Raw genomic sequence first — 21,752 nt, forward strand, 5'->3', positions numbered from 1 at the left:
AGGTAATATATTCCATTTTTTTAGATTTAAAGCCAATGTTTAATTGTATATAATTGAAAAGGGAAGGGTCCCTCTGTACTTGCTGTTAGATGCATGTTAGACTCACAAATATGGGAGTGTGTCAGTTAACTTACTTATTTATTTTGTACATTTATTCAGTTTTGCAGTGTGGGGGATTGAATCCAGGACCTTACGCCTGCTCGGCGAGCACACTACCATGTGTCTAGCAAAAGAGCAACCATGCTGTGGGTTTTTCAGCAATTTGTTTTCCCATGTGTGTATGTGTGTGGTGGATGGCTTCTCATGTTTATAACAGAGATAGGTCTGCCTAATCTTTTTTTGTAACTTAATTTGAATTTCTTTTTAATTTTCACTTCAAATTCATTTTCAAACTATGGAGGAATAGAAAGGTTATTATGGTGAACTTATGTATATCCTTCCCCAGACTGACCCATTTCTAATAGTTTGTTACAGTTACTTTAATTACATATATAATACATATGCACACACTCACATGTATATAATACAAATACGTGTAGATTTAAATAAAACTACGCCTATCTATACATATGCATCTGATAGAGATGTATTTTATATATATATATATATATATATACATGTTTATCTGTACACATCTGTGTGTAGGTAGGAATAGCTGCAGATATATCAATACACATATCTCTGTTATATGTTTTTTTTCATTCCCAAATCATTTGAGAATAGACAACATAATCCTTTATCCTAAAAACTACTTTGCATATAGTTCCTAAGATCAGGATTTTTTTTATATAACCACAATTCCATTATGAAGTTCAGGAAATTTAACATTGGTACAATATCATTACCCATCATTCAACCCTATTAAAATTAAATTACCATGGAGCTACACCCCCAGTTACTTATAGTGTCCTTTATAGCAGTTGTTGGCCTGCATTCAAGATCAGTCTGATGAGGTGTTGTATCGGGTTGTCCCTCTCTTCAGCTGCTATGCTGGGACCCGTCTGAGCTTTTCTGCCTTCTACATGACTGAAATTTCCCAAGAGCAGGCCAGGTGACTGTGGACTGATTCCATTTGGGTTTACCTGCCATTTCCTGGTGCTTAGATTCAGGCTATGCCCCTTGAGCCGGGATGGCAAGTAATGGCATTGCCCTCCCTGGGGCTCCATCTTAGGACAGGCACACAGTGCCAACTCGTAACACCAGATGAAGGTATTGTGCCTGGTTCTCTGTAGTGAACGGCTGTGTAGTATTCCACAGTTGCATATCAACACAATTGGGAACCTTTTAGTTTATTTCCAGCGTTTAGCTGTCACAGTTCTGGTGCATCGAATGGCCTTGTGCAAATTCTGACACAAAAAGTTTAAGCACGTGGGCGGCAGTTTCTACAGACTAGAGTCCTGACTCCTAGGCGGTGTGCATTGTTAACATTGATGAATAGTGTTGAAACGCCCAGTGGGTGCGGACTCATGACCTCATAATCTCCCCGCTCGGGCTCGTGCAAGGCCAGGGTCCATTTCCCCATGTCTTTGCCCTTGTGAGATGTTAGTGAGTCTGTTTTATTTGTGTGTGTATTTTTTTTCCAACCTGACAAGTGATCAGGGTCTTTTTTTCACTTGACTCTTCTTTCGTCATTAGTGAGGGTGAGCGAGATTTCATGCTCTTCTGGGTTTGGCTGACTAGCCCCAGCTCTGTTTGCTTTAAAAGATTTCTCTTGAGATTCAGCCACCGTTAATTAAAAACCTGTCACCTGATGTTTCTGAACAAGGACAAGGGGATGCAGGAAGGGGACCTGTTCTGGGAAACTTGGGGGTGGGGGACTGTCCTCAGTCTTCAGACTAGTTGAGGGGCCAGGACTCCATCACTATGAAGAAGGACCAGCAGGGGAGATGAGGCAGATGACAAAGCACTCAAAGGAGCTGGAAAGCTGGGTGTGGTGGCAAAGGCCAGCCAGTAATCCCAGCAACAGGGGAGGTTGAGGCAGGAGGGTCTTCAGTTCAAAGCTGGCCTGGGCAATTTAGTGAGAGGAGGTGTCAAAATCAGAAATGAGAAAACGGATGGGGGTGTGGCTCAGTGGTGAAGTGCCCCTGGTTTCTATCCCCAGTGTCTCTGTCTGTCTGTCTGTCTCTGTCTCTCTCTCTCTCTCACACACACACACACACACACACAACACGAAGGAAGAAGTCGATAGGAAGGGTGAAGAGTATATGTAAATTCACACCTTCATGCCCAGAGATAGTTTTGTTGGGACACAGCTACCCCCATCCTCTGTGGTCCACAACTGCTTCCCTGTTGCAATGGCAGAATAGTTGGGACAGAGATCCAAGGCTCCCAAAGCCAAAAACAAGTCACAACCTGTCCCTTAACAGGAAAACTTGGCTGACATCTGGGCTGGAAGTCATTGACTATTGTGGATTGCTTAAGGGATGAGGGAGAAAACAAGATTTGTTGAGTGCTTGCCTGGGGCCAGACAGAGCATGTGCAGGACCAGTGTGTTTTATTTCGGCTCCCCACCTGGACCTCAAACCTGCCACTCTGAGCGGGCAGCGAGGAAGGGCAAGGACCCCAGTGTGGGCACCGCCCAAAGTTAGGGTGGGGGAAGTTCTGTGGCACCTGCCCCTTTGGTCAGGTTCCAAGCCTTCTTCCATGGGTGGTGATGGGGTGTGGCCTCAGGCTGAGCCTAAATCCAGCTGAGGCGCCCCCCACTTGTCCCGTCTTGAGTCCCCAGACTGAAGCAAGAAGGGGTCACCAGCTCTGTGTGGGGAGGTGGGGTGTGGGCGGAGACTGTGACTGCTCTGCCCGGGATCCTGCCACTCCCAGGTCACCTTGACTCCCTGGGTGGGGCTGACAGCCACCTGCAGGGCTAGTTTACATCACAAAGTGACCTGGGACTCCTTCCCCACTGGCCTTTAAAAAGACTTTTAACAGTTTGGAAAGTAAGGGTGGGGCCAGGTCTTTGGAGGGAATTGCCTTGAAACCTTTTTCCTGTTGCCTCTGGTGTCTGGTACCTCCGGTGCCACTTGCCCTGCTGGTTTCCTGTCCCCCTCCTGCCCACGCTAAGACCCTCTGAAGACCTCCGGAGCACCAGTTTCCTCTGGCCGCACCATTTACTGACTCCCATCCTGCGCATTTAGGACTAACGTGGGCTGTATTTTGGACGGGCAGAAACCAGGGCTCTGAAGGGCAGCTTGTCCAAGGCTACACTCTTACCTGGAGGGCTGGAAGTGAGCCAGGCTGTGAGCCAGGCTCCAAGCCGGCTGCTGAACCAGGTCCCAACAGGGAACTCACAAGAACACTGACTGGCAGCTGCTTAGCCACATGATATTTGACTTTATGGTACACAATTATGGTTTTCTATGTGAAGACATGATGTAAACTTCAAAATATAAATTTAAGTTGAAAAGTGAGTTCATTAATTAAAATAAACTGGTCATGGTGCCGTGGAGTTTTGACGTAGAAAAATTGTGGGGTGGTGTGTGGATTGCCGTGTGAATGTTAGCTCTGCCAGCACTCAGGTGTAGCTGGCACAGGGTGCAGTGACTAGGTAGCCCTGGGACCTTCCCTACAGGGTGGGGCTGGAGAGTCAGAAAAATCCAGCTGTAGTTCAACAGAGAATAGCAAGGGATTCAAGTATTTTTCAGTGTGTGTGTGTGTGTGTGTGTGTGTGTGTGTGTGTGAGAAAGAGAGATTAATTTTGGATTTTTGTTGTATTGGTTTTTGGTGCCTGGGAGTAAACCCAGGGCCTCACGCGTGCCAGGCAAGAGTTCTACCACTTAAACTCAACTCCAGCCTTTAATTACAGATTGAAGAGAAAATAACCATCCATATGCCCAATATTTTTAAAATTTTTTTTAATTGTTCCCACATAAGCACCAGTTCTATTCCAAATAATAGCATAATTCTAAAATTTTCTTAAAATGTTTTACAAAAAGTAACCTCAGGGTTATAATAAGCCCCGCAAATATCATCTTATACAGTGGTATTACTGTAAGTGGAAACATTCCCCAAACTCCATAGATTCTATAAGATTTCATTAAAAAAGTTGAAAAAACCCTATTTGTCTTTCTTGATAAGGATGCTGCTAGTTCCTTGGTAGAATTTTAGTTACTTTGCTTATTTTTACACTTTTATAATGAGCAACACATATATATTATGTTTATTACATATTATGTATATGTATGTATGTATGTATGTGTATGTAGATAGATAAAGTAAATCAGCCTATTAACTCACGTTGGAGACCAGGGAGTTGCAGTTCTGTTACACCCAAATTGAACCTGGTTAAACTTAGGTTAATTCAGAGAAAGGCACGCTCAGGTTGTGCTGTCCTTTGTTATTTCTTGAAGCATCAGATGAATTGTAAAAAGTTCAAAGAACTTCTTACTACTCTTTGTGTGTGTGGGTGTGTGGGTGTGTGTGTGTGTGTGTGTGAATTGAACCCAGGGTGCTTCACCACTGAGTTACATCCCTTGTCCTTTTTATGTTTGCATGTTGAGATGGGGTCTCACTCAGTTGCCTTGCTAAATTGCCAAGGTTATCCTTGAACTCGCAATCCTCCTGCCTCAGTCTCCTAAGTCTTGGATTGTAGGTGGACACCACCATTCCTGGCTTTCTTACTACCCTTGAATTCTGGAAAGTTTCTGTAGAATAATACTGAGTTCCCGCCCCCCCCCCCCCCCCCGAGATTTGGAGATCAAACTTAAGGATTTTAAGTAGCACAGAACAAGCACAAAAAAGATGGCTTCCAGGAAAGGTGCAAAAATTGGTTTTCAGGGTTTGCCTTTTTCCCCCACTCCGGTACTGGGGGTCTGTCGCATGCATGATAGACAAGCATTCCACCACGGAGCCACGTTCCTAGTCCTGATTTCAGAAGTTTGAATATGTGGTTGGCTTGCTACAAAGGCAGAACATCATGATGGAAGGGCCTGGGGGAGAGAGAGAGAGAGAGAGAGAGAGAGAGAGAGAGAGAGAGAGAGAGAGAGAGAGAGAGAAGAGGAGAACAACATAGATTTTTCGCCCTTGCTAAATTTGCTTGTGATTTTAACCCTCTCTATCCTTTTGTTCTTCTCTCCCCAGAAGCAAAACTGCTGGTGGGAAACAGGTGTTGGTTACTTCCCACAGGTTATGAATTTTTTGCTCTACTCTATGTCTTAGCCATAGAAATGAATAGAGTTTTTTGCATGTCTTCAAATTTTTTATGAGTAGTTTCATATATACCACTTTGAATCTTTTTGTTTAATAGGATGTTTTTGAGATTTTTCTTACTGATTTGTAGGATTTTTTTCCTTTCTTTTAGGATTTTTTTCTTTGGTATTTCCACCCCAGTGCATGGTTAGTTTTGTTTGTTGCAAGTGTTTTCTCTGAATCTGAAACTTTTAATAGACTCTTGGATTTTATTCCAGAAGATGCAAATTTTAACGTAATTTCCCTTTATTAACTTATTTCTTTTTAATTTAAGAAATATTTTTGTACCCACAGTCATAGTCTCATGTTTTCTTTAGAAATGTTAGTTGTGCTTTTATATTCAGATCTTTCATTCTGTTGGAATTAATTATTCATGAATACAGTGTGAGGTAGGGATTTATTGTTCTGTATGGATGACCACCTATTCCACAATATGGAAAAAGGGAGGGCTCATATTTTTTTCTCACTGACATTGTCAAGTTTCCACATGAGTCAAGTCTCATATGGGCTCCTTACTGTCTTCCATGTCTTTGTGTCAGACATGGCTTTAGTTACCATAACTTTTTAGAGTGCTGAGAATGTTGTAGTGACCAGGAGGAAAGGCATGCCACAGCATGGTTACGTATCAATCAGGCTTCTAGGTTCATCTTGGATCAGAGAACCACGGTCACACCTGCATTAGGGACTTGAGTCTCAAAGGGAAGTGGGGAGGGTTTAGTTGTGTGGAAGAGGGTTGGTCATGAGATAAAATGAATATCAAGAATTTCAGGTGAAATACAATGAATAGACTTCTTGAATAGCAGAGCCAGAGGGGACCTTTGGAGCAACTGCACATCAGGTGGAAGCATCTAGCAAGTGTGGAATGTGTGGTTTAGTTGGCTAAGTTGGTCAGTCTTTGGAGTCAGACCCCAGGTTTGATCTTTAGCAAGATACTTAACCTCTCTGGAACTTAATTGCCCCCTCTATAAAATGGGGCAACCACGGACTTTCCTCATAGGATTGTTGGGAGGACTGAATGAAATAATGCACATAAGGCCAGAGCCTTGTCCTGGCACATAGCTGGATGGCAACTATATGGTGGTTATTTTGACCTAATTTTTTATTCTTTAAAAATTTTTTTGGTCCTGTAGATTGAACCCAGGTATGCTCCACTACTGAGCTACACCCCCTAGCCCTTTTTATTTTTTATTTTGCGACATGGGCCTGTTGAATTGTGGAGACTGACCTCAAACTTGAGATCCTCCTGCCTCAGCCTCCAGAGTTGCTGTGTTTACAGGCTTGGACCACCATGCCCTGCTCTATTTGTTCAGTTCCAAGACCAAGTTTTGTTTGTTTTTACACATTACAATTCTGCATTAAAATTGACTTAGAGCTTTCATTTCCTATAGTGATTTATTTCCCCTCCCAAATCATCGTTTAGAATTGTAGGAAACAAACCAAAAAAAAGGTGTTAACTTGGGAGGGAGTTCTGGTGTCAGATACTGGAGGCATACTTAATCAGTGTGCATAAATGGAAGCAGGAGCCTTCCAGAAGGGAGAAGTTGAAAGAGAATCATGCACAACTGTAGATGTTCTGGGCCCAGCAAAAGACACCCACCAGGGAAGATATGACAGAGTATGGCAGGTGCTGGAAGCAGATTCTGCTGCTGGCTCTGCCATTTGCTAGCTGTGTGAGCTTGCCTGAGTGGGTAACCTCTCTGGGCCTCTGCTTCCTCCTGGCCAGTAGGGATCATAATCCTAACTGCTGCTAATGGCTTCTTGGGAGAAGCCACTTGTATACACCCAGTGACTGAAGCTGTTAGTTGGCTCCCAGATGCTCACCTCCACCTCTTACCCACCTTGTTGGCCCTCTGCTTGGGCTGTCTTTCTTATTCATTCTTCCCCTTAGCTACAGAAATCCTGCCCACTCTTCCTGGCCTACCACACATATGCTCTCCTTGAAGCCTTGTCTCCTGCTCCCTGTCCCCAGGCTGGATGAGTATTGCCCGCCATTAGTGCTCCTTCATCTCTTAGAAAAAGTTTCAAATTCTACCTTCTAGCCTTTTCCTGCACTGTTTGCTGCACCCCAAAGATGGCCAACCTTTGAGGTCAAGAGTGTGTCTTTGCACACTCAGCCACGTTAGCATAGAAGAGTGCTTCAGAGAATGCAAAATGACATCAAAGCATTTCTCTGGCACTTGCTATTCTATGTGCCAAATAGTGCAGGGGCGAGCCCAACAGGTGCACTCTGGGCCTTGCCAGAGCCCACTCCACGGCTCCTGCTCGTGCCCAGAAATGATGCTGGCCAGGCAGGGCAGTGCCCTGTGCTCTAGGTCAGTTTGGCTTACCTGTCCTCACTCTTCAGAAGCCTGTGGCCTGTCAGTGCTGTGCTGCACGAGTGGTTGGGAGGGTGAGTCTGCTCCCAGTGTGCTGGCCTTGAGGCATGCACAGGCACGGCGCCTGGATGTCCAGCTTCAGGCCTAGCAAGGCGGGAGGAGCAGTGTGGCCTGGGAGGGGCCCTTGGGTGTGCATGTGTGAGAGGACAGGGAAAGGAGGGAAGGCAGGAGGGAGAAGCATCCACATCGGAGGATGCGGCTGCTGATGGAGAGGACGTGCGTGGCCGGGGTCCTAACTCAAAGCCCCACTCAGTGGCTCTGACCCTTGAGTGTCACCCCTTAGTGCCGGATTGAAAACTACTCTCCCTGGGCCAGGAGGGGCCTCCTGCTTGGCCTACACTGAGATTGCCCTGCGGAGCCTCCGCCTCGGGTCAGTGCTAATTGGCCCCCTGGGGCACCTGTAAACTCACCTAATGATCCCTTGGGCCTTGGGCCTCATGCCAGCGCCATCTCCATTCTTTATCAGGGAAGGCGGAGGACCCTGGAAAAACCAGTTAGGATGTGTCACGCTCTTTTTTACGTCCAAAGGGAGTGTTGGACTCTCGGTTCAGGAGCCCAGAAACGTATCTTAAAAATTTGCCTTTTCACATAGTTAGCTGTGTGGAATTGGGACAGCCAGACCCAGGAGCCCTGTCGTCCGAGCCGGCAGGAGGGCAGGACAGGGGTTGGGGTTCACTCCTCTCGCCTGTGATGCGGGAGGCGCCCAGCACATTCCCCTGAGCAGGGCTGGGCTTGGCTTGTTCTAAGCCATGTTCGCTGGTCGTGTCATAAGGTGACACTGCACACTGACAGGGACCTGGCGAGCTGTGTGGCCGTGCTTCCTCCACCACGTCTAGTGGGGCCGAGGTGAGGAAGCTCCACGATGCCCGCCTGGGTCACTGCTCACCTCCGTGTCCCTGGGATTCACGGCATGTACCTGTTGCTCAGCTAGTATCTGGAATGAACCATTCAATTTCTTGTTCTTTTTCCATTCTATTTTTCACTGGTGGGGGGGGATACTTTGCTTCTGAGGACCACTGTAACAAATGACAATACCTGTGTCGACTTAAAATGCTGATATTCTCTCATGGTTTCGGAGATTGGAGGTGGGAAATCCGCAGACCCATGCTCCTGGGGATCTAGAACAGGCAATTCCTGTGCCACCTCCTGCTTGTCATGTGGTTCCAGGTTTTCCTTGACTTGCAACCACATCACTCCAGTCAGGGCTTCTGAGGTCACATAGCCACTGCCTCCCGTGTCTCTCTCATAAGACACTTGTCATTGGATTTAGGGTTTACTAGAATAATCCAGGATTATCTCATCTCAGAGTCCTTAATATATCTGCCAAGTCGTTTTACAATTATAAGGTCACATTCCCAGGTTCTGGTGGGTAGGACATGACATAGCTTGTTGAGGACCACCATGCAACCAGCTGTGTGTATGTGGGGGGGGTCTTAATACATTTTTCTTTTCTTTTCATGGTGCTGGGGATCCAATGATGGCTGGCTGCATTCTAGGCAAGCACGCTACCACTGAGCTACACCCCCAGGCCTTACATTTTTCTTATCAATATTTTTCTTTGCTTTTTTTTGTTTTGTTTGTTTTAGGTATATAATAGATGTTAACTCCCGGGTTTGCTGTTCCTAGTTTTTTGTTTGCATTCACAAATTTATATCCTTTAACCAACAATCTCCCTTTCACTCCTTAACAAAGTGACTTTTAGTTGGGCATGGTGGTACACGCCTTTAATTCCAGTGACTTGGGAGGCTGAGACAGGAGGATCACAAGTTTGAGGCCAGCCTTGGCAACTTAGCGAGACCCACCCCCAATAAAAATCTCAAAATTAAAAAAAAAATAAAAGGAGCTGGGGACGTAGCTCAGTGGTAGAACATCCCTGGGTTCAATCCCCGGTACTTAAAAAAGAAAGAGAGAGAAGAAAAGCAAAATAAAGAAATTGAGTTTTTATTTCTGTGGTAAACTTATTTTGGTATTTTCTGTGAGATGAGGAGCTGTACTTTGAAAAAAAAATAGCTAGTTTCTCCTTGGCACAAAATTTCATAGATCCATAGCATGCACATACATGAGATAGAAAACCCAGGGAAATCCAGGTGAGCTCTATAGTTTTGTGTCAGTTTCCTGGTTTGGACTATGTACCTTAGCTATCCTAGATGCCACCACTGAGAGATATCTTCTTATGAATCTATAATTATTAGAAATAAAAAGGAGCTTGATGTGGGGGGGTGCAGGTCAGTGGTAGAGCCTTTACCTGGCATGGGTGAAGCTATAGGTTGGAAAACTAGCATGTAAAAAAAAAAGAAAAAAAGAAATCTGATTTTCCAATCGTAATGGTTAAATAATTTATTCTCTTATATCTGATTAAGTTGTGATATGCGCTAGGGTGTTTTAGAATTGTAGTTTTAACATTTAACTTGGGGAAAATTGCATCATTTGATATAGGAACGCACTGCATCGTATTTATGCAAGCTGTGTTTTTGTCTGTCAGTCATGTGTGAGGCTTTCTTTGGGTTATTCGTAGATCCGCTGAGTTTTGTTGTTACTGTGGATGGATGTTTTTCCTCTTGCCCTCTTTCACCAGCTTGTGCTGGTTTTATGTCACACTGCATAGGATCCCCACACCCTTCAAATACATGAAATTCTTTGAACTCCAGAAAATGCTTTTCATTCTGCCATTAGAGAAAATGTTTAACAGGCTTTTTCGTTCTTTTAAACCTGTGTTCAGGAATGGCCTGGTCAGTTATTTACTCAGTAATGTGGATTTGGGTAGCTGTGGTTTCCATCCAGGTGTGTGTGTGGGTGAATGGAACTTCCTTACGAAGACAGATGGTTAAGTTCTGGAATTTTATTATTTTGGTGCTGGGGATTGAACCCAGGAGTGAGGAGTTACCACTGAGCTACTTTCCCAGTCCTTTTAATCTTATTTTTTATTTTAAGACAGGGTCTTTCTAAGCGATCCTCCTGCCTCAGTCTCCCTGGTCGCTGGGATGTAGGTTTGTGCCACTGTACCTGGCGTGTTCTGTAATTTTCATGCTAAATGTATTTGCGTAGGTTCTATTTCTTTGGCACTTGCAGAGTATTGTACTGTAGGGTCCCATGGTACATTCCTCCAGATGTCCCAGGCCTAACCATTTGGATGGACAGGCTGGGTCATTCGTCCAGAGGGTGAGCTGGGTTGGCCAGGGACTTTTTTCCTATTTCATCCCTCAGTCCCTTGGGGCCTGGGTGAGCACTGAGGGCATCAAGCAGGCCATTAGCTGGGTGAACTCCTAATTTGGAAACAACTCAGAAATGGAAATGTACCTTAACCCCACTCCAGGTCAGTCTTATGAAATCCGACTGCTAGAGAACCGGAAGCTGGGAGACTTTCAAGATCTGAACACTAAATATGTCAAGGTAAGCTTCCAGGGGCTGCTTGCTTTTCAGGGGAGGGGTGGGTTAGTTGGGGCTGGAGCACATGGGCTTGCAGGGAGGAAAAGGGAGAGGGAGAGGTGGGTTTTTACTTGGCCCTCATTGGTGAGCTGCACCTTGTCACAGTGGGAATAGAGAAGTCAGGGCAGCAGCATGAAGGGTCTGAGTGGCTTGCTGATGTAGCAGGCTCTGGGTCAAACCCATGTGGATGCAAACCTGGCTTTGCCACTTATTAAATCTTTCTGAGCTTGTTTGCTTTTGTAAATTAGACATGTATGTAAAACAGTTTGTTGTCCTGAAAAAAAAATGGTAGTCTTTTTTTTTGGCCACTGTCAATGTAATTGGGGTTCTGAGGCCGGGGTCGTACCTGGAGCCTGAGAACTGGGAAAGGGAAACCCCAGGCGGAGAGGCTTTGAAGGGTGGGGAGGTGGGCTTCTCTTGGTTCCCCTTGGCCTGCCCCTTCCAGCTGTTCCCCCTCTGCCTTCCCTAGAGCATCATCCGTGTGGTTTTTCACGACCGCCGGCTGCAGTACACGGAGCACCAACAGCTGGAGGGCTGGCGGTGGAGCCGGCCTGGGGACCGCATCCTGGACATTGGTGAGTCTCTGGGGCCAGTTCCAGCCTCAGGCACTCAGGCCATTTTGGGCTTCTTTGTGGCCGCCATCTAGACCTGTGCCTGCAGGGTGTTTTGGTGTACTCCTGCCCTGTGGGAGATTACAGAGGTGACCATGCCACTGGTTCCTGTCCTTAGGGAGTTTCCTTATTAGAAAAGAAAGTCCCGTGGAATTCAAGGACCTCCTGTAAGGGAGTTTCAATGGAGCTTTACAGAAAGATGGGAAACAAAGGATTTTGATAAATCGCTAAGGAAAAGAGCTAGCATCACACAGTTAGATGGACAATTGAAATGGAATTTGGGGGGCTCAGGTACTAGTCCCAACCCTTTATCCCATTGGGGCCAGATGGCTTTTGGAATTCAGAAGCTGGAGTGATGGTAGGCTGTGTATCCTGTAGCATCAGGGAACACTTCTTTAGCAATCAAACAAATATTTCTATAGCAAAATAAAATGACCGTTCATACAAAATGGGATAAAGACTCCTAAGAGCTGCATTGGTGATCCAGGCCAGGCGTCCCTCAGAGGAGTTATTCAAAACTTGACTTCTAGAACTTTTGGCATTTCAAATTGTGGCGCAGGAATTTGAAACTGTAACAAAGAATCTTTCCCTCAACCTTTGGGAGAGGCTGACAGTTGGCACTTTTGTGTGTGTGTGTGTGTGCAGATATTCCACTGTCTGTTGGTATCTTGGACCCCAGGGCCAGCCCGACCCAGCTGAACGCAGTTGAGTTTTTGTGGGACCCTGCGAAGAGAGCGTCTGCATTCATTCAGGTGAGTAGGAGAGCTTTGGAGGCCAGCTTGTAGTTTCTCAAAACCAACCTATCTGCAAGGGTCTGGAAGGGCCCCTATTGTCTGTTGAAGGGAACGGAACTGAGGAGAAAGGAATTAGGAGTGCTGCTCAGAGTTCCAGAACTAGTTGGACAATAGAGTTGGGGAAAGGACTTGGAATGTTCTAGAATTCTGTTTGGGTTCTGCTTAAGGAATATAAGAGCTTTTTGAAAACCAGTATCCTAGCATAAATAATTGGAAGTATTTTTTCCACTACAGTTTCTACTATTGAATGAGTTAGTTCATTACTTGCTCCTGGTGTGGGTCCCGCCTTGTATTATATATATAGCACCTGAGGGCAGGCGGGAAGGGTGCTGCTGGGGCATCGTGGTATAGTTCTGTGGCTCCCACTCTCACCTTGTATTTCTGAGCAAGTTTTGAGCCTTTTAGTTTCCCACCCATTTTATACATCAGAAAACGCACATTTTAAAGCCATTAACTCAATGTCTGTTCCATGGGAATCACTCAAGAAAAGCTAGGGAATGTTTTCTTTTTTGTAATTACATTAATCTTACTGTTCTATAAAATTATTATTGTTACGATAACATATTATTATAACATTACTACAGCATTCTAACAATAAATATGTATCAGGTGCTTTCTATGCGCAGATACTTACCAGAAATATAGAAAGGGTCCCTGTGTTCTGGTTATGCATTGAACTCTGTTCTGGTCACCAGGCTGTTAGAGAGGGGTGAGAAAAGGCTCTGCTGGATCTCTGTCCTGGGATCACTAGGGTTTGCTAAGGGAGAGGTCCTTGGGTGAAGAGAGAGGTCAGTGGTTTGAAGCAGTGGCAAGCATTTGGCTGATCAGGTGGGCCACTAAAGTCAAGGGACAAAGGTGGGAGGGCATGTCCTACGGGGAGAAAAGGGGGAGGCTGTTGGCCTGATGTGGTGGATGTGGAGTAGGGATGAGCAGGGAAGCAGAAGCAGGTGTGCACTAAGACACAGGGATGGAGACTTCCCGAGGCACCCCACACCCCACCTGACTACCTGCTCGGCCTTCCCCTCCCAGGTGCATTGTATCAGCACAGAATTCACCCCGAGGAAGCACGGGGGTGAGAAGGGAGTACCTTTCCGGGTGCAAATCGACACCTTTAAGCAGAGTGAGAATGGGGAGTACTCGGAGCACTTGCACTCGGCCAGCTGCCAGATCAAAGTGTTCAAGGTAGGCCAGCCTCGCCATCTTTACCTGGCCTGCGGTCGTGTCTGCCTGAAGTGACACCACAAGGCCAACCCCCGTGATTGCTCTCAGAGGCCCAGCCAGTGGCCCAGGGCTTTTGCCTGGACTCCTTGTGGGCATGATGCACATCTGTTGGCGGCACAGGTCTGCCCCTCTCCTTGTGCTGCTGGGGCCTCTTCTCACCTGTGGCACCTGTTCAGCTTTCTTCAGAAGCCTTGGGATCTCTGGATGTCAGTACCTTACTCTATAAGAATAATTGGATTTGCATATTTTTAGATTTTCTTTTCCTCTCAAGCACTTTGTAGTTGCCCATAGATTCTCACATGGAGTCAGGCAGTTCCAAAGCCATGTATGGTGGTTCACGCCTGTAATCTCAGCGACTCAGGAGGCTGAGGCAGGAGGATCATGAGTTCAAGGCCAGCCTCAGCAACTTAGCGAGGCCCTAAGCAACTCAGCGAGACCCGATCTCAAAAAAAAAAAAAAGACTGGGGATGTGGCTCAGTGGTTAACTAACCCTGGGGTTCAATTCCTGGTACCATAAAAAGGGGACTGGGTTGAGGCAGGAGGATTGCCAAGTTGGAGGCCAGCCTCAGCAACTTAGTGAAACCCTGTCTAAAAATTTAAAACATTTTTGGAAAGGGCTGGGAATGTAGTTCAGTAGAGTGCGTGCCTAGTACAGGAGGTCCTGGGTTCCACCCCCAGCACTAGAGGAAAAAAAAAATGTATGAATCTTAGGAAAGAATTTTCAGAAGCACTTCCTATCTCTTCCCTTCTTGCTTCATCCCATGCAGTCACCTTTTTCATCTTCAGTCTGCACTGATTATTTCCTGAAGATGGTAGCCAGCATTCCAGCTGCTTGTCCCACATGCCCTCAGGGAGGTGAGGGATGCTGTAACGCCTGTGTCATTATCGGGCTTGAGGATGGCCCTTGTCCACACAGGCCTGCAGCCCCGTCTCCTGCACGTCTAATCTGCCTCTTGGGCCTGGGTGACTCCAGCAGGTGCCTCTAGAGAGAGGGTGGAGCTACCTTCCGGGGAAGAATTGTCTTGAGTAACCTGCCCTCGTACCTGTCCCATGGTCCCCTCTTCACGTCCAGGTGAATTTGGAACCAACTGAAAAAATTCCTTCTCCTGGGGCTGAAAATCCAAGAATGAGTCATTTCAAACAGGGACTCATTAGGGAGAAAGATTCAAAGAGTTGATCTTCCTGAGCTGGGAAAGGGATTTGGAGGCAGATACCCACATAGAACCATAAGCCTGGGGCCAGAGCAGTTGAGGCTGTTTCCAAGTAGCTTGGTGGCCCCTGGAGCCAGGACTGTGTGTCTTCCTTTGTAGCATCATCCACAGAATCTGGTACTGACTGCGCCCTTGGCAGGGATTTGTGTAATATGCCAACGATAGAAGCTTAGGAGAAACAATGGAAGAGGCGATGCTGTCTGCACTCAGGGGAACCGCCAGCGACAGGATCTGGCTCCTGAGGACTGTGGGCAGAGGAGTCTGTGGCCCTGGGCAGGCTCATGGATTAATCTAGATAACTTTGTCTTTAACCTCCACCTCAGGCAGGGAGGGCGTGGCGGTGTTAGGAACGTGCATTTGTCTTCTGTGCTGTTGGAATAGCGCCTTTCAGAAACCTGCTTAGGATCAGGAAGCCTTGAAATGAGGTCTTCCAAGGGAAGCTGGGCTCCTCCATCACACTTGATCCTTGTTGCTACCTGCCACAGATTTAGTGACTGAAGGTTAAGCACCTTAATCACGTGAGCCCCGGGGGTTCGAGATCAGCCTGGGCAACAGAGTGAGACCCTGTCTCAAAACAAACCAACAAAACATTGTGTACATTGACTGTCTTACAGTGCTGGCAGGCTGGTGTCTGACATGGGTCACACTGAGCTGAAGGTGTCAGCAGGCCTGCAGCTCCTTCCGGGAGGCTTTAGGGAGAATTGTCCTGTCCCTTTGTGAGCGTCTAGAGGCCTCTCCATTCCTTGACCTGGGGCCCTGATTCCATCTTCACAGTCAGCAAGGGCCAGCCTTGTCCTTCTCATAGGGTGCCATCCCAGTGTCCTCTGCTCCCTCCCTCCATTAGAGCATGTTCATCTTTGGGAACCATTATTCTGCAGACTGCATATACCCATACAGTGGGCACTACAGCCTCTGGGCCTTCTGCCCACTCTGGGATCTGGTCATTCTCCTCCACCTTGGACATCTCCATAGCTGCATGGCTGGTGGTCTTCACCTGGCCTGTGGTTCCTTGTGCTGGTGATCCCTCTTCCCTGCCATTTACAGACCCGAGCTGGGTTCCTGTAGTCACAGGTGGAAGCTCACCACTTCAGCCAGCACATCCGTTTAATTCTGCTGTGTTCACTGTGTACGCCCTGGGAACGAGACACCCTCTGGGTGGCAGAGGAGAGGGAACAAGGACCAGGTCCCTGCCCTCTCCCTGCATCCCCCTCTGTCTCCAACTGGACCCCTGGAGCTCAGGCTCGAGGGCTCTGTCCACTAAGTTCCTGGACACCAGGTGCTGCCTGGGGAACTGGGATATTCAAGTCCCCTAAAGGTGGCCTTAGCATTTCCCACCAGGAGGAGCAGCCCCTGGTCCCTCAAAACTGGCCTCTCAGGATGCCCAGAGAGATGTACACACTCATCCACCTGCTCTCGTTGACAGAAGTGTTCACAAAGGTGTGTGAAAGCCAGGCTGAGCTGACCTAAACTGCCCACCATTCCTCCTACCCTGGCCATCTGTCCACCCGACTGGCTGGAGTCACTGTGCATCTTTGTGGGGTGTTGGGGCTGTGGAAGAAAGGGCCAGTCCTGCTCTGATCCGCCAGCTCCTGGAGGCCTCGTGAGCCTGGTGCTGTGGCCCCCACACATTCACACCTGGCCATGATCTAGCTGTGATCCCTCCTTACCTGTGGCTTCTGGGCACAGCAGAGAGGCCTCCTTGAGGGACAGGGTCTTGGAGGTGGAGAGGGACAGCCAGGTAGGCTTGCCATACACCTGCCACTCACATGGAATACTTGATCCCCATTTGGCCTTGCAGGCCTGCCTTTGTCCAGGATGGGCATCCATCACCCTGAGGAATGCCTCCCTAAAAACTCTTGATCTGGAAACCAAAAACTGTCACCCGAGGAAGGCACACACTGGAAAGAAAATCTCCAAAGGTGTCATTGAGCCTGGACTTTTGGCCACCATGTGTACTTAGCAGAGCTGCTCAGCTGTACTGCTGCCGAGTCTTTCTTCTCTACTCCTTGATGAAAGTGGGAGCTTGTGAGGGAAACACAGCAGAGCAGAGGGTGAGACCACGAGGCCCCCGAGGTGGGGCTACCCACCTGGGCACTCTCAGGTGGACCCTAACCTAACTGCTGAGTCTCCAGTCTTGAGGAACCACTCAGCCTTCATCCAGCCTCCCGATCTGTAGAGACAGGAAGGATGGCGCTCTGAGGCCTGGCCACCCTTTGCAAGTGGCTCAGGTTTGCTGAACACCAGGATTGGCTGCCTCTCCTGCTGTAACTTAGCCATGTCAGGACGGAGGCGGTGTCCTGCACTCTGGACCCTGTGACAATACCTGTGAACTGAGGTCTTGGCAGAAGTGCTCAGTGTTGGGGACAAGCAGACAACCAGCATTTCACAGCCCACAAGCATGAAACAGACCCGGACCAGCAGCCTCCACTCCTCTACTTCCTTTCTCGCCAGACATAGCCCAGCAATGCATTGCTATTTGTCCGGGCTCCCCTGGATTCCTTTCCATAAGGAAGTGGGCATTAGTAGCAATTTTTTTGTAAGTACTTCCCCAGGATTTGCTGGGTAGCAGGCCCTGGTCCCTGTGTGTTGGAGCATAGGTTGGTAAGAGAGTTGCTGTCCTGTCCAGGAGATCCTGCCCGTACTTTGTGGCCCAAGGGCTAGGCAGGGAGCGTGCAGTCCTAGAGTCTGTCTCTGTGACCTGTTTTGGATTCATTGGACCCTGTGCTTTGTACTTGCAGCCCAAAGGAGCTGATCGGAAACAGAAGACAGACCGGGAGAAGATGGAGAAAAGAACGGCTCAAGAGAAGGAGAAGTACCAACCGTCCTACGAAACCACCATCCTCACAGAGGTGAGCCCCAGGCTGGGCACAGACTTTTCCAGGGCCCTCTGCCAGGAGCACAGCTGTGGTTGGGTCTTGGAAGATTTCCCGCCCGGCTGAGAGCTTCACTGGAGCCCATTCAGTTGTGGCGTGTGCCCTGTGGGACTCTGTTCATCTGATAAGACCCAGAGGCTGGGGATGCATTCCAGAAACCACTGTGAGCTCTCTGCTGCCTCTGAATGCATTTGCACTTTTCGAAATGAGGATGTTTGTGTTATCTTAAATATGTACTATGTTACACAGTTCAAAATTCAAAATAGCCTACAACTCAAAATAGCCCTCCTGTGGCTACCCTGGCCTCCTAGCTTCTCAGTCCAGGGCAGCTGGCATTTCTGGTTCCAGGTGGAGGCCAGTGTGCACACACCTTTTCCCTGCACCTGTGTTTGTGCACCAACAATATATGACACACTATTCTGTACTACGTTTTTTCCATTTAACAGCTTATTTGGGGTCTGTTCCCTATCCTTTCATGGTTTCTTATCTGGCTGTGTCATACACATGTGATGGTCTGTTGGTGGATAGATGTTTCTTTCCAGATTCTGTCGTTCAGATGGTGGTTCAGGTTTGCCTGAGGGAACAATGGTACAGGGTTCCATTCTCAGTGGGGTCCCTGGGGCAGTGTTCAAGCACTGGCTTCTTGGAGGGTGGGGTGGAGTGGAACCAGGGTGGTCCTTCTGTGTGCTGGCTAAGTGATCTACCACTGAGCTGCATGCCCAGCCCCAGCACTGGCCATGTCATTGTTTGAATAGATGGTAAAATGTGTTTTCTCTCAACCCTGACACCAAAGGTGGCCTGCTGCAACTGTCTTTATGTCCAGGGGCCTTTGCAGTCTTGCACAGGCTCCTTCCCTTTCTGTAATGGGTCACAGCCAGAGTCCCCACTTTTACTGGGCTTTTTTTTTTTTTTTTTTTTTCAGTGCTAAGGATTGAATTCAGGGTCTTGCATAAGCTAGACAAGTGCTCTACCACTGAGCTTCATCGCCAGCCCTTTGTTATTTTATTATTTTGTTAAACAGCCATTCCTCACTGGGTTCCCTAGTGAGATCAACCAACTGGCATTGGTGTCTGTTCAGTGACTAATTGGATTTACTAGCAGGGCATGTGCAAGACCCATGCTGGCCATGGGCAAAGGGTTCCAGGCTGTGTTAAAGGTGGGGCTTAGGCACAGAGTGTTTAAGAAAAGGGTGCTGGGCCTTGCTGTTCTTGCATTCTTGTGTGCATAATGAGTCACATGTGGAAGAGTGTTTGCAGTAGGGCAGTATGAAAGCTAATGTGGTGTTAGGTGTGGTGATGTGCGCCTATAGTAATCTCAACAACTCGGGAGGCTGAGGCGGGAGGATTGCAAGTTCAAGGCCAGCTTTGGCAATTTATAATGAGACCCTGTCTCAAAGCAAAAAATAAAAATGGGCTAGGGATATGGCTCAATGATTAAGCATCCCCTGGGTTCAATCCCTGTCACCAAAATAAATAAATAAATGAATAAAGAAATAAAAGGGGATGGGGATAAAACTTGGTGACAGAGCGTGCCCCTGGATTCAATCCTGTATACAAAGCAGCAACAAAATGCATGTGGCTCACCCTTACGGGTACTGGCATTTTGTGTGACCGAGGACAACAGCTGCTGAGGGGCACTGCTAGCAAGAGTGCGCTGCCCCACCCTCAGCCAGCAAAGAAGCCTCAGGACCCCAGCACTGCATTTTCTGGCTTTAGAACTTGGATCATTTTCTTCCCATGCCTGGTCTGTATTGGTGACCCCACTGGGAGGGTGACACTTTTCTCTGTCTGAGCTTTGACTTTTTTGCTTCTCTCATGGCTTCCCCAGCAGAGGCGAGGTGCCGTTGAGCTTCCTGCCGCGTCTCCCAGGGCCCTCCTCGGTGGTGCCGGAGAGCCCCCTGGGCCATGACCTTGGGAGGTGCCAGTACCCCTTCTATCAGCTCATCGGCTTTCCTTCTCGGGCCGCAGGATTTAGCACCAACAAATTCCAGCCCACACTCACAACAGTTAAATATTTACCAACCCTTGGATTTGTTGGGGGATAGTAAATCTTCAGGAATGCTTCAAATTGGCCCTGTCCAAAGTGATGTCACTGCCCGCAAGGGAAGAAATGCAAACTTTGTCCTCTCAGTTCCCCGGCAGGCAAAATCTGGAGGTCTTTGCTTTCTTGGGGAGGCTCCCATGTGTGTGTTTGGTTTTGGCTTCTGCAGTGCATGTTTCTTGAGGGTAAGCATCAGATCATTTGTGTTTCTGTGTCTCCCAGAGCCTCCCTTTGTAGACTGTGCAAATGCCTCTTTTGCCTGCCTTGGCCTCTTGGCAGGATTTCTTTCTTCAAACAGAGTGGGTTTCAATACTGAATTTTATTGTTTATTTTTCTTTGGAAGTTGCCTTAGCTTCTTACATGCATTCACACACACGTATCTGTACTTGGAAAAACTTTCTGATTTTCCTCCTTCCTTGGGGGTTCAAGATCACATGATTGATCCCAGTAGCTTAGGAGGTGGAGGCAGGATTTCAAGTTCAAAGCCAGCCTCAGCAAGAATGGAGGAAGGATGGATTGTATAGAGGAAAATGAGAGGTGGGGAGGGATGGGGGGAAGGAAAAATAATAGGATGAGACAACCTTCATTACCCTATGTACACATGTGATCACGCAAATGGTGTGACTCTACAAAACAAAAATCGTACCCCATTTGTGTCCACTGAATAAAAAAAACAAAATTCAACCTCAGCAACTTAGCAAGGCGTAAGCAACTTAGTGAGACCCTGTCTCTAAATAGAATATAAAAAAGGGATGGGAATGTGGCTCAGCAGTTAAGTGCCCCTGGGTTCAATCTCTGGTCCCTACCCGCCCCCCCCACCAATCACATGACTGGTGGTTCCCTCTGATGGTTTGATTACTAGAAAGCTTGATGAGATACCTTTTATAGTTTGCTTGCTCTGAGAATGAAGTCCTGAACATTAGATTTCCTTGCCGTATTTGGTTTCCCCTGTCTGACCATAGTAACTCGCTTGGCCATGGCCCATTATATACACCCAGTAAACCCAGGCTGTGTGTTAGTGGGTCAGTGTCTCATGTATTGGTGTTAATGGGTGCTTGGAAGGACCTGAGGAGCGTGGGCTGGTACCTCTGCAGCTTCCAGCTCATCCTGAGGACTATTGACCTCCCTTCACACAGCTCTGTCTCTCCTCCCACAGTGCTCTCCATGGCCTGACGTGGCTTACCAGGTGAACAACGCCCCATCCCCAAGCTACAATGGCTCTCCCAACAGCTTTGGCCTCGGTGAAGGGTATGTCCCACCTTTGTCTCTGTGGGTCCCTAGAATAAAGATGGTGTAGGAAAAAAAAAAAAAGATGGTATAGGTTCCTTTCTCCAACTCTTCTCCTTTCCATAACCTGGCATCTGCCTGGGTTTCAGCATGGTTAGTTGCCTTGGCAGTCACAACCACGTTAGGTTTTGTACAGCTTTCTGAGCTCTGTGTGTGTGTGCGGTGTTGGGGGCAGAACCTTGGGCCTCACTCATGCTAGGCAGCTGGCCTTCCACTGAGCTTCCTGCTTATGGTTCTCTGACTTAGGAAATTCTTCTTTTCTTTCTTTCTGTTTTTTCAGTGCTGGGGGTCTTGTGCATGCTAGGCAAGCATTCTACCACCGAGCTACACTCCTAGTCCCTGATTCAGGGAATTCTTGGGTCATATCATTTAAAACAAGGCCCACACCTGTCAGGACATAAGCACCAGGCTAGGTGGTGGACCCTCATCCCATCCTGGACGCTCCCTTTCTCCCTCCCTCCCTCCTCATTGCCTCTCCATTTTCCATTGCAGGAACAGTTCGCCGACCCACCCAGTGGAGGCCCTGCCCATGGGCAATGATGTAAGTGTACACGGGGCTCTCAGGCTGGGGGTCCCTTAGTGGGCTCTGAGCAGCCATCCTAAGACTTCTGTCTCCCGCAGCACCTGCTCCCGTCAGCCTCCATCCAGGATGCCCAGCAGTGGCTCCACCGCAACCGGTTCTCACAGTTCTGCCGGCTTTTTGCCAGCTTCTCAGGTGAGCAGCTCCAGACTG

General features: G+C 47.8%; 1 protein-coding gene across 2 annotated transcripts in view; it reads left to right on the forward strand.

Moving 5' to 3' along the window:
* TFCP2L1 (transcription factor CP2 like 1) overlaps positions 1–21,752 on the forward strand; it is a 59,343-nt gene that overhangs the window by 21,767 nt on the left and 15,824 nt on the right. For both annotated transcript variants that reach the window (XR_013762606.1, XM_079132184.1), the window contains exons 3-10: positions 10,870–10,946; positions 11,452–11,557; positions 12,239–12,345; positions 13,417–13,569; positions 17,558–17,668; positions 20,889–20,980; positions 21,512–21,560; positions 21,641–21,734. Coding sequence is in view for 1 of the 2 variants with exons in the window: in XM_079132184.1 (XP_078988310.1) it covers positions 10,870–10,946; positions 11,452–11,557; positions 12,239–12,345; positions 13,417–13,569; positions 17,558–17,668; positions 20,889–20,980; positions 21,512–21,560; positions 21,641–21,734 (789 nt within the window). In the remaining variant the exon portion in view is untranslated. The remainder of the gene's footprint in view (positions 1–10,869; positions 10,947–11,451; positions 11,558–12,238; positions 12,346–13,416; positions 13,570–17,557; positions 17,669–20,888; positions 20,981–21,511; positions 21,561–21,640; positions 21,735–21,752) is intronic.

The sequence above is a fragment of the Sciurus vulgaris genome (assembly GCF_902686455.1).
Source record: "Sciurus vulgaris genome assembly, chromosome: 3".
NCBI classification, from domain to species: Eukaryota; Metazoa; Chordata; class Mammalia; order Rodentia; family Sciuridae; genus Sciurus; species Sciurus vulgaris.